The sequence below is a fragment of the Muscardinus avellanarius genome (genome assembly GCF_963383645.1).
Source record: "Muscardinus avellanarius genome assembly, chromosome: 1".
NCBI classification, from domain to species: Eukaryota; Metazoa; Chordata; class Mammalia; order Rodentia; family Gliridae; genus Muscardinus; species Muscardinus avellanarius.
In genome coordinates, this window is record NC_137786.1 from 224515535 (window position 1) to 224528905 (window position 13371).

A 13371-nucleotide genomic window follows, 5' to 3' on the forward strand; every position below is an offset into this window, starting at 1 on the left:
ATCCTCCTCTGTCCCCTAGGCCACTTGTTTTCTTTGTGGCGTGTGGTTGATAAAGTTCTCTCAACCTCAGAGAGGAAGCTGATGCTGTTAAAAGGCCTGGGAGCCTCACTGGGTCTGCAGGTCTCTGAAACCTGCTGGGGATTCCTCCAGCAGGGCTCTGAGCTGCAGAGAAATTAACCTCACAGCCAGGGCTGGGAGCTGGGGTTGTAGGCCTGTCATTTGGTGAGATGAAATGGCAGAGGGGGGTGGCAGGGTGTGGAGGGAAAGCACAGCCTTCGTATTAGCTAGCTTGGGGTTTGGATCTGTCATATACAAGTTCTTTTTTTTTTTTTTTGATACTGGAGGTTGAACCCAGGGGCATTCCATCTCCGATCTATATTCCAGCACTATTTTATTTTCTGTTTTTAAAGAAGATCTTGCTAAGTTACTGAGAGTCTCTCTAAGTGGCTGAGACTGGACTGGAGCCCGTGATCCTCCTGTCTCAGCCTCCCAAGCACCGGGATTACAGATGTGTGTGATCATGCCCGGCTTCTACTATATACAAGTTCTTTGATTTTGTGCAGATTATTTACTGTCTCTGAGATTCAGTTTTATTCATTTGGGTGAAAACCAGGGCAAATCACACCTTTACCAAAGATAGACCATTCTGTCATAATATTATTGTGAGGATTAAATAAGGTAATATAAGCCCAGCAGAATCTGGCCCATGGGAGGGACACAGTATATGCTTGCTCCTCCTGTTTAGGAGAGAAGGTCATCTTCCTACCAACACAGAGCTCGAGGAGGTGGGAGTGGATAAACAGTAGATGGGCGGAGGATCACAGGGACATTCTACTTCTGAGATATACTCTCAGCCTTATTTATTTATTTATTTTTTGGACACAGTCTCATTAAGTTGCTGAGAGCCTTGTTAAATTGCAGAGGCTGCCCTTGAACCTATGATCCTCTTGTCTGTAATCTTGGGATTACAGGCGTGCTCCACCACGACAGGCAAATAATAGGATTTAAATACTTAAATACAGTGAGGCAAGAAGGTACAGCCTGTCCCGAAATTCCTCTTCAGAAAACTTTCCTTATTAAACTAACTGTCTCTGATGGCTTAAGTCCATTCTATTGCTTTAGACATGACTTTTCCATAGGCTTCTTATATTTTATATTATTTAAAATTTTATTTCTTATTTATTTAGTTATTTATTTTTATTGGTGCAATGTAGTCATACATCTTAATGGAGTACCAAATGTTAGAGGAATACATGCACACATCCCTTTAGCCTTTCCCCAGTCTCTACCCCATTTCCCCTCTCTTTACTTCTCATGTTTGGCTTAGTCATTGACTTTGATATGTTTGTGCATGTACATCATGTACATTAGGAGGTTTCCTTCTTCCCCCCTCCCATCACCCCAACTCAGGTCTCATTTGCTCATCTGTGGTTTCTTCTCTCTTGTCTAGAGTTCCTCCTATGACCCTTTTCTCCCAACTTCTGCATATTAGGGAGAACATCCAATTTCTCACTTTTTGTGACTGACTGATCTCACTTAGTATAATATTCTCCAGCTTCATCCATTTTTCTGTAAATGATGTAATTTTGTTTTTCTTTATGGCTGAGTAGAATTCCATTGTGCACATATCCCATAGTTTTGTAATCCATTCATCTGTTGATGGACATCTTGGCTGGTTCCATAGTTCGGCAATGGTGAATTGGGCAGCTATGGACATAGATACGCATGCATTAGTTTGGTAGTTTGGTTTCTATTCTTCTGGGTAAATACCCAGAAATTGTATTGCTGGATCATATGGTAGTTTCATTACCATTTTTCTGAGGATCCTCCATACTGTTTTCAAAAGTGGTTGCACTAATTTGCAATCCCACCAACAATGTTTTAGGGTTCTCACTTCTCCACACCCTTACCAGAATTTTATTTTAGATAGGAAATGAGAGATCTGGGATTTGAAGGCACCAGGTCCTCTAACCTACCCGTGGACTTTAACCATAATGTCTCCTGTCTTCCCGTGGGCCTCATGACCTCTTGCCTTGATGTTACTCTCACACTCTCTTCTCCAGCTTGCTGGGGTACCTTGCTCTCCCCAGGCCAAATTCACTTTTGCTTTCTCTCTGGTCTCTACTACACTACTGATGATCAAAATGGATATTTGTTTTCTAATCTCTTTCATCATCCTGTCTTCTCTCTAACCTGTCTCCTGCTTGTTCTCCCCAAATAACAACTATTTCATCATATCTTTGTTTTGACATGTGAATACTTTTCTCTCTCACCCGAAGGATGCCTTTTTTGTGTGTGTGGGAGTACTGGGGATGGAACTCAGGGGCATTCTATCTCTGAACTACATCCCTACCCCAGCCTTTTTCTTTTTAGGCAAATTCTTGCTAGGTTGTTGAATCTTGCTCTATTTCTGAGGTCATCCTCAAACCTGCGATCCTCTTGTGGCAGCCTCCCAAGTCCTAAGATTAGAGGCATGTGTCACCACACTCTGTTGAAGAATGGTTCTTAAAAGGCCGGGCTTCAAACTCATTAATTATTAGAATCTCGATTCCTAAGTTCAACCTGTGACACTCAGGGGCTCTTGGGTGGATGCTTGTGTGAGGGAGTGGTAAGCATGGAATTGTGCCTAAGCCACATCAATAGTTCATAGTCCGAATGCTACAGATTTAGACATTTGCTAAGAATTAGATAATCATGGGATTCTCATTTAATGAATGACGGTGAGTCAATATAGAGTCATGCCTTGCATGGGTTTGTTTGGCCAGTGACAGGCATGTGTGCGACGGTGGTGCCGTAAGATTATTTCACTTAGTGACGACATAGCCGTTTTAGTTTGTGTGAGTGCCCTCTATGATGTCCATACCATGACAACATTGCTTAATGATGCATTTCTCAGAACACACTCCTGTTGTTAACTGGTGCATGGCTGAATGTTAGCCAATGAAGTAATGGGACATTCATTTAACCTATTCATTTAAGTGGTTTTAACGGTTTCTCAATGAATCAATCTGGTTGAGTCCATCCCTTGAATCTTTCAAAGGATGCAGTGGGGTATCAGACAGTGGAGGAAGAGCTGGTGGAGTTTAAGCCCATTCTTAGGATCATTTTGTTTAGATTTTGGGTGTCTGGTTTGGAATTCAAGGGAGGATCTCTTCACACTTTGTTAATTAGATAGTAGGGTAGGGAAAATGCTAATGAACTTTTGGGCTTCTTAGCGAGCTGTGACAGCAAATACCTGTGTATACCTTTTTGATGTCGGGTGACCCCCCCCCATCTCCCTGCAGAAGTAACAGATGACTTGGGGGCAGTTTGGCCTGTTCAGTGGTGGAAGGTGTGTACATCATGTCAGGTTACCGCCACTTAACACAGTACGGTGATGTTCTTTTTTTTGCTCACAGAACAATCTGACATGGGACAGGGATTAGCAAATTATAGCCCACAGTCTATATCCAGCCCACACCCTGTTTTTGTAAGATTCATGAGCTAAGAATGTTTTTATGTTTTTAAAGCATTGCAAAAATCAGACACTCCTCGAACCCGAATATATGGCAGAGACCATCTGTGGTTTCACAAAGCTTAAATTATTTACAATCTGGCCTTTGACAGAAAAAAGTTTGATGATCTCTTTCTTCTCCAAGAAGATATGAGCTGCTTTCTTCAGGGAATCTCAGCTCTTTCCATCTTTTGCCTCTGCAATAGGGAAACAGCGGGGGAAGGCACGCCTGCTTCTTAAAAAAATGCATCTTAAAGAAATGCCGCATTGACTGGGTGCGAGGGTGTGGACCTGGAGCCCCTGGCCAGGCAGCTGTCTCCTGGCAGTGAGTCCATACGAGGGAGAGGGCGCACAGGTCCTTCTGCTTTCTTTCTTGCTCTTTCTGAAACATCCCACTTCTTTATCCCTCCATTAGCTTTTAAGAAACAAAAGCAGGTTCTTTCGGTGTAGCTCACCTGGATCTGCTACCAACCCCACAGGTTCGGTCATCTTTCTAAGCACTGGATTCGAGAACTCAAAGTGTGCTAAGGCAGTTCTGCTCTGTCCCAGGCCCCATGGCAGATGCTGGAGGGAATCTGCTCTGAACAAGGACACTCCTCAGCATCTGCCATGGTTCTGCTGTTCTGTGCGTTTGCTGGCATGACTTGCGTATGAGTTTGGGTGGGTGAGTGGGGGCGAGGGAAATAGGTGTTCAAAGGAAGATAGGAGGAACAAACTTGAGTCACAGCTGGAAGGACAGGTAAGACTTAGAAATAACAATAACAAGCGGGGGTGGTGGCGCACGCTTGTAATCCCCGCACTTGGGAGGCGGAGACAGGAGGATCGCACTGGTTTGAAGCCAGCTTTACTGACTTGAGAGACCCTATTTCCATATTTTTTTTGGGGTGGGGGGTTCTGGAAGCCCTTCTACCTCTGGGCTACACTCCCAGACCTATTTTATATTTTTCTTTGGAAACAGGGTCTCTTAAACCAGCGTGTCTGGCTTCGAACCTGCGCGCGATCCTCCTGTCTCCGCCTCCCAAGCGTGGGGATTACAAGCGTGCGCCACCACGCCCGGCCTGTTTCCATATGAAATATAAAATAGGTCTGGGAGTGTAGACCGGAGGTAGAAGGTTCCATCCCCAGTACCACCACCACCACCAAAAAAAAGAAAAAAAAAAAGAAAAAAGAAATAACAATAACAACTCATAGATGAGAGAATCAAGCAAGAATCCTACTGATGCAGGGCTTGATTCCAGACCTGTGTCACTAAATTTCATGCTCTTCATGACTGTGGCAAAAAAAAAAAAAACATTCCAGCCTGGCGTGGTGGCGCATGCCTATGATTCCAGGACTTAAAAAGCTGAGGCAAGAGGATCACAGGTTTGAGGACAGCCTCAGCAACTAGTGAGGCCCTCAGTACTTAGCAAAAGCCTGTCTCAAAATTAAAAATTAAAAAATAGGGCTGGGGGTGTAGCTTGGAGATGGAATGCCCCTCCATTTCCAGTTTAATGACCAGTACCAGAGATCAAGACACAACAAAGCAAAAGCAAAACCAACCAGTCAACCCAACAAACGACAAAAAGCCCCTGAACATTCCAGAGACTTTTCTATGGAAACCCGTCTGTAGCAGAGCAAGTCACACCAGGCTTTTATGGCGTCTGGGTGCTGTTCTGAGTCTCTCCTGTAGGAAGGGTGTCTAGGAAGGGCGGGTGCTGCTACATTGTAAACCAGATTGTAAAGGGGGGAAATGAGGCAGGAATCGTGTCCTGAAATTTCATGGAGTCAACAGAAGCACGAAGCAACAATGATCTGTCCAGGAAGCCGATGTTTATAGACTGCCCATCATGGCGGCCCTGGAGCTCAGGCGTAGGCATGGTGAAGACACGCACAGGAACAGGAAGCCTTTGAACCTTGTTCGTTTTTGATTTTGTGACACTGCTTGCTTTCCTTGTCAGGAAATGGTGGAATGTAGACGCCAGAAAGAACTTGCTTAATTATTTACAAAGGGAAAGGGCCAGGTCTTTAGAGATCTTGGAAAACATAGATTTGGATTCAATTCCAGGCATCTCTGAACGTAGGAAAAACGTTATTTGCTTTTCCTCCAAAGGATCTGAAATAGTGAATAATTTGTCCGAGGGTACAGAACTTGTATGCAGTTGTTTTGACTTTCTGTTATTGCTTAATAAAACACTTCCAAACAGTGATTTGAAGTGGCAATGATTAATTATTTAGCTCACAAATCTGCACTCCTGGGGGGGCTCAGCAGGGAAGCTTGGTGTCAGCTTGGCTCTCTCCACTGGGGCTTGGCTCCTATTTCTGAGACTTTTCACTGACCTGGACTGGCCTTTGGAAGCCTGGCCAGGGCTGAGAGCTGGGGCTGTAGTTCTTCTCTACCTAGGCCTTTCCATGAGCTACTTGTGCTTCCTCACCCTATGGCGGCTGGGTCCCAAGAAGTAGAAAGTGGGAACTGATGGTTTCTTAAGGCCTGATGCTGGGAACTGGAAGAGCATTGCTTCTATTTTATTCTATTGCCAGCCACAGATCCCAGATTGAAGGGGAATGGCTACTGACCCTACTTCTGCATGAGCAGAGTGTTAAAAGATTTGGGGCTATATTTTAAACTGCTATAATAATGGAAATATTACATTTTTTCATTTAATCTTAAATAACATAGGAATCTATCTCTTTGTACCTCTTTATATCTATTTTTTTTTTTGTGTGTGTGTGTGGTACTGGGGTTGGAACCCAGGGGCCTTCTATCTCCAGGCTATACTCCCAGACCTATTTTATATTTTTTATTTGGAAACAGGGTCTCACTAAGTTGCTGAGAGCCTCACTAAGTACCTGACGCTGGCTTCCAATCTGTGTGACCCTCCTGTCTCAGCCTCCCAAGCGCGGGGATTACAATCGTGTGTCACCACGCCTGGCTATTATCTATTTTTTAAAATAGAATGATTTATCTAGCTTATATTTGAACTCAATTCTGTTTTTTTTTTTTGAGGTGGGGTACTGTGTATTAAACCCAAGGGCATTCTATCTCTAAGCTATATCCCCAAACTTTTTTTTTTTTTAATTTTGAAGCAGGATCTCCCTAAGTTGCTGAAGGTCTCACTAAATTGCTGAGGCTGGCCTCAAATTTGTTATCCTCCTGTCTTCGCCTCCCAAGTACTAGGATTTACAGGCATGTGCCCCCAGGCCCAGCTAAGTCCTGTTGGTTTTGTCTTAAAAGCTATGTTTGCTCTCCAGATCTTCTGACATATCCTTAGTTAAGGCCACCATCACTCCACACTCCACCTGTAACAACCTCCCAACCGATCACTCTTCCTACCTCCTTTCTTGCTGCCCTTCAAATAGCTCCTTCCGAAGGGCAAAATTCATCACACTGCTCCCCTGCTTAGCACTCTTGACGCTCTCTGTGGACCTCAGACTGAAGCTCAGCTTTGTCCTTTCTACTAACGTGGCTACTATCCCTTCATAAAGCTGCCCTTGGCTCCTTTCAAGCTCACAAGCAGTGATTTCAGGTGCAGGATGGCACATACCCGGAATCCCAGTTCTTGGGAGGCTGGGACAGGAGGGTTGCAGGTTCAAGGCTAGTCTTAGCAATTTAGCGAGGCTCTTAGCAACCTAGTGAGACACTATTTCAAAACAAAAAAAAAGTAAAAGGACTGGGCGTGTAGCTTGGAAGGTAGAATGCCCCTGGGTTCAATCCCCAGCAACACACACACACACACACACACACACACACACACACACACACACGAAAGTCATTTCCCCATTATACTCTATTCCAGGAGAGGTCAATGTGTAAATTATCCTCCTAATATTTACTGATCACAAACATGACGCTAAGCACTATGAGGGGATTATTCAGCTTCCATTTTCAAATCTCTGTTAAATTAGTCAAGTTTTCTTCTATTTGAAGCTAGTTCTGTCTGCTCTGAAAGCCCAGCTTTTAACCTCCAGGGCAAACCATACCTATTCGAAATTTCCCAAACCTACAGTGTCCTGCACAGTGTTGGGGATTTTACACTTGCGACGCCCACCTTTCTTCTCTACCGTTTGTCTCACTATCTTGTACCTCTTTTTCAGGTTCAAGTTTAGACAGTCCTTCTTCCAGGAAGATTTCTTGAGACCGGCTGGGCTTCCCTGCTCTTCCCACCCATAACATCCTGTCTCGATCCTATCTGGCGCTTGGGATTTTGTACTGAAACGATCTTCCTGTGACCCTCAGACTTTTAAGTTCTCTGCGGGGAGGGGTGGCGTCCTGACTTCGCTTCCTCCTCGTGCACTAGAGGGCATTGGGTCCTGTCTCCTCTCGGGTCCTCTTTGAGCTTTCCTTCCTTACCCAGAAGGCTATGAACCCTCTGAGCCCTCCCTCCCATAAATGCAGTCGCACGCCCCAAACCGGACGCAGGTGACAGAGTTTGTCATGGCGGGCTTTGCTGAGGTGCAGGAAGCCCGCCTCCTCCTCTTCACACTCTTCCTGACCATGTACCTGTTCACCTTGGTGGAGAACTTGGCCATCATCTTAGTAGTGGCCTTCGACCACCGGCTACAGAGACCCATGTATTTCTTCCTGACGCACTTGTCCTGCCTTGAGATCTGGTATACCTCCGTCACGGTGCCCAAGATGCTGGCTGGCTTTGTTGGGGTAGATGGGGGCAAGACTATCTCCTACGTCAGCTGCCTGTCCCAACTCTTCATCTTCACCTTCCTAGGCGCCACAGAGTGCTTCCTGCTGGCCGCCATGGCCTATGACCGCTATGTGGCCATCTGTCTGCCCCTCCGCTATGGGTCCTTGGTGTCCTGGGGCACATGCATCCGCCTAGCAGCCGCTTGTTGGCTGGCAGGTGTCCTCACACCTGTCGTGCCCATCTACCTCATGTCTAAGCTGACGTTTTGCGGCCCCAATGTCGTCAACCACTTCTTCTGCGATGCCTCGCCCCTGCTGGCCCTGGCCTGCTCGGATGTGGCCCTGAAGGAGAGAGTGGATTTCCTGGTATCTCTGGCCGTGCTCCTGGCCTCCTCGACGGTCATCGCGGTGTCTTACGGCAACATTGTCTGGACACTGCTGCACATTCGCTCCGCTGCTGAGCGCCGGAAGGCCTTCTCCACCTGCGCAGCCCACCTCACCGTAGTAAGCCTCTTCTACGGCACTTTGTTTTTTATGTATGTCCGGACTAAAGTGGCCTCCTCCATCAACTTCAACAAGGTGGTGTCTGTCTTCTACTCCATCGTCACGCCAATGCTCAATCCCCTCATCTATAGTCTTCGCAACAAGGAGGTGAAGGGAGCCCTGGGCCGAGCCTTCTCCCTCGGGTGGTGCCGGGTTCGGTGAGGAGGCAGGTGGGGGAGGCCCAGTGTCCTTGCTTTGGAGAAAATAAGAAACAGGAGGGTGGCGAGGACTGTGGAACGGAGTTATGGCTGGATGCTAGGAGTTATAGACTGTGTAAGAGTTAAAGGGAAATGCTTTAACTAGAAAGTAGCTTAAAAAGTGGAGGATTCTTTCTTTCTTCCTTTCTTTCTTTCTCCTTTGTTTCTTTCTTTCTTCTTTCCTTCTCTTTCTTTTTTTGCAGTACTGGGGATTGAACCCCAGGGCATTTTATCTCCTAGCTACACCCCCGGCTCTATTTTTCATGTCTCACTAAGTTGCAGAGGGCCTCACTAAGTAGCTGAGGCTGGCTGTGAGCCTGCGATCCTCCTGTCTCAGCTTCCCAAGTACTGAAATGACAAGTGTGCACCACTGTGCCTGGCTGGATTATTTTCTTTTTTTCAGCAAGAGTTCAAGGTACTTGTTCTGGGATGATGGGTAGCTGTGCTTAATATGTATTTGGGAATCCAAGTCCCTTCCATTTCACAGGGTCAACAGATTGAGTAATGTCACAGGCTCAATCTGACTCAGCACTGTGTGTGTGTGTGTGTGTGTGTGTGTGTGTGTGTGTGTGTGTGTGATGCTAGGTATTGAACTAAGGGGGTTCTACCTCAGAGCTATACTCCCAGATCTATTTTTATTTTTTTAATTAATTTTTTTTTTTGTGTGTGGTACTGAGGATGGAACTTAGTGGCTTTCTAACTCTGCTATACTCCCAGACCTGTTTTCTACTTTATTTGGAAACAGGGTCTCACTAAGTTGCTGAGAGCTTTACTGAGTAGCTGAGGCTGGCTTCGAACCTGTGCGATCCTCCTCTCTCGGTCTCCCAAGTGCTGGGATTATAAGCGTGCTCACTCGGTTATTTTTTGTTTAAAATTTTTGAACTGAGTTCTAAGTTGCTGAGGCTGGCCTTGAATCTGAGATCCTCCTGTCTCAGTCTCCTACGTGCTGGGATTACAGGAGTGTGCCATCATGCCTGGCTAGCACTTACTTTTAAACAGATTTAGTTTAGATTGATGCATCATAATTATACATGATAGTGTGACTCACTGTGACATATTCATATATATACATAACATAATTTGGGTGATTTCCTTCCCCAGTCCCTCCTCTTTCCTTCCTGTCCTCCTTCCCCTAGTCTCCTTCCTTTATTATACGGATCTCCTAGCATTTGCTGTGTGTGTGTGTGTGTGTGTGTGTGTGTGTGTGTGTCTGGTACTGGGGATTGAACCCAGGGGTGTTATACCTCTGAGCTATACCCGTAGCCCTATTTTATTTTTAAATTTTGTAAAAAAGGGCCCCATTATGTTGTCTAGGGCCTCCCTAAGTTGCTGAGGTTGACCTTGAACCTTGCGATTCTGCTCTCTCAGCCTCGAAAGCACTGGGATTAGAGGTGTGCTCCACCATACCCAGCTAGCATTTGCTTTTTTTTTTTTTTTTTTTTTGGTGGTACTGGGGTTCCTGGAAGCCCTTCTACCTCCGGGCTACACTCCCAAACCTATTTTATACTTTTGAAACAGGGTCTCTTACGCCAGCGCGGCTGGCTTCGAACCTGAGCGATCCTCCTGTCTCCACCTCCCAAGCGCGGGGATTACAAGCGTGCGCCACCACGCCCGGCCCTAGCATTTGCTTTTTAAAGGCCTGTCAGATAAGAATATTTTTAAGTGCTTTAAAAAATAACAGAATAATAATATTTTATAGCACAAAAGTTTTGGAAAATTCAAATTTCAGTTCCCATAGCTCAAATTTTATTAGAACATGGTCACATCCGTATGTCTTGCTACAGTGACAGCTAAGGCTGGTTTCATGCCTCCGTGGCAGACCTGAGTAGCTGTCACAGGATTTATTTGCCAACCCCCATTTAGAACCTTCTTGTTACTGTCATGACACCTCTGGGTGAGCGGGGTGAGGACAGAGCCTGGAGGAGACATGTCTAGTGTCTTGACCAGACATAGAATCATTCTTTCCTCCTGTTATATTGTTGGTAAGAAGCGAGGCCTGGGTCACATTTAATTTCAAGGGAGGTAAAAACAGCTATTGCTGGGCAGCCAGATGCTTAGCCATTATTTTCTCAGTGTAGAAAGAGAGAAGAGCAAATATTTGTAGATAACCAGCAGATCCCACCACAGACTAATCTCCAGAATTAGCTCCGAATTTGCCATGTTACCCCCTTCTTCCCCCACTCTCCTCCTTTTCTTCTTCAACTTCAGACTGAAACAAGAGTATTCCAGTTCTGAGCTATACCCCCAGCCCTTTTTATTTTATTTATTTAAAAAAATTTTTATTGGTGCATTGTAGTTGTACATCTTAATAAAGTACAAGATGGTAGAGGCATACATGCACTCATCACCCAATTAGCTCTTACCCCATTCTCACCCCATTCCTTCCCCTTTCCTCCTTCTCATGTTTGGCTTAGTGATTGACTTTGATATGTTTAATGTATATCATGTATATTCAGCCTTTTTTTTTTTTTGGTGGTACTGGGGTTCCTGGAAGCCCTTCTACCTCTGGGCTACACTCCCAGACCTATTTTTACATTTTTATTTGGAAACAGGGTCTCCTAAGCCAGCGCGCGTGGCTGGCTTCAAAGCTGTGCGATCCTCCTGTCTCTGCCTCCCAAGCGCGGGGATTACAAGCGTGCGCCACCACGCCTGGCCTTATTCAGCCTTTTTTATTTTGAAGCAGGGTGTCATTAAGTCTCCACGAGCTGGCCTTATAGTCCTCCTGTCTCAGCCTCCCAATACTGGAATTATAGGTGTGTGACACCACGCCTGGCTTCTATATTCCTAATATTTAAAATATTTACATTCTTCAATTTGAAATATAGACAGTCTCCCTCAAATCAGACAGTGTTTGAAAATTGCTTTAAGAAGATCTTTGTGGCAATGCCAGCTGTCTCAAAGTAAGACTTAAAAAGACAATTACAATTCAAGTAGTCTTCTACATGTAATAGCTGCATTCCTGAAGTCATTTACAGTCATCATTTGAATGTATATTCCAGAAACTGCAGGAAGTAAAAGAGGAAAATGCTGAGCTTGGGACTGGGTGGAGGGGAAGGACAGCTTTCTGCGATGGTCTTTCTCAGCAGGCCAGCAACAAGCAGATTATATTATAGGGTTTTTCAGCACTGCAGTTTTGCCCAACAACATCTGAGCTGATGTCTCTTTTGTTGGCAATAGGAAAGACATAAATCATGCATTTTGCAAACCATTTCATTTACTGGGTATTATATGAATAATGCACATTAGATGCAAAATGCAAAATGCCAAAACAGTACAAAGGGAACACCTTTCATGGCCAAATATAAGAATTCATCTGAGCCAGGCATGATGGTGCATGCTTGTGATCTTAGTACTTGGGGAGACTGAGACAGGAAAATTGCAGGTGGTGGCCAGCCTCAGTAACAAGTGAGGTCCTCTGCAACTTACTGAGACTCTCTTTCAAAATAAAAAATAAAATAGGGCTGGGGTAGAATGGTAGAATGGGCTTGGAGGTAGAATGGTTTTCTAGGTTCCATTGCCAGTAATGCACGCACACACACACACACACACACACACACACACACACACACACTTCATCTGAATGAAAAAGAAGGAGTGTACACTGACAAGCATCTGACTTGAGTAGATACCAACAAAACCTGGATAAGACTGTTAGGTTTTGGCTGATGGAAAGAAAGCACAACATGCTAGAAAGCCAGATGTGGTGGCACCACCTATAATCCAAATATTTGGGAGACTGACACAGGAGGATTGCAGGTTTGAGGACAAGACCCTGTTTCTAAATAAAAAATAAAAGGGCTGGGGGTATATCTCAGAGGTAACATGCCTCTGGGTTCAATCCCCAGTAAACCCTCCTCCAAATAACACACTGGGCTAGAGTCCCAACTTATAGTAGGAGAAATAATTAATCATTAAACCCAAGTACTGTTTTCTGAAATTTTAGAACTACAGTAAGAATATCTCTATGGAAAGTATCGGTAAAGCTTACCATTTTGAGCTTGAGAAGCAACTCTATATTTTTGAGACAAATTGTATAAAGCGGTAACAACTCTGAGGCATATTCTTAGGAAGGATCCTACATATGTACAAGTGAATCTTGCTTTAATAAAACATAATCCAAGAAGATTAAACTGGCCCAAACCCCCACTCTTGTGAGTTTTGCTATTTATATTACAAGATTAAAAAACATAGCTACCATCAAAATCTTGGGTGTATGAAATATGGAGGTATTGACAACTATGCTTTTCAAGTCACCACTAATGGTAGATCAGACTGTAATGAAAATATGAAATCGTGCCAGGGAAAATGCATTATTTTGGAAAATAAAGAATGATTGAAAAACACAATTGCTTTTATGATGGTTGCTAGTTATAGAATGAGACAGGGACTTCATGTGACGTGCCAACCTGAAACAGACAACACTTCATTGGTCCCTGGAGATTGTCCCAGGGAGTAAGCCCAGAAAAACAAGACATATGCACATAGAATTCAAAAGGAGTGCCACTCATTTTGCCTTGTCCACT

The 13371-nt window shown here is 44.6% G+C and overlaps 1 protein-coding gene across 1 annotated transcript; it reads left to right on the forward strand.

Annotated features, from left to right (window-relative positions):
- Positions 1 to 7859: 7859 nt before the first annotated feature.
- OR6Q1 (olfactory receptor family 6 subfamily Q member 1) lies at positions 7860 to 8743 on the forward strand (the record flags this gene model as incomplete). Its single annotated transcript, XM_080719812.1, is given in 2 exon segments — positions 7860 to 8690; positions 8693 to 8743. Coding segments are annotated over 2 exon segments (882 nt in total).
- Positions 8744 to 13371: the final 4628 nt, after the last annotated feature.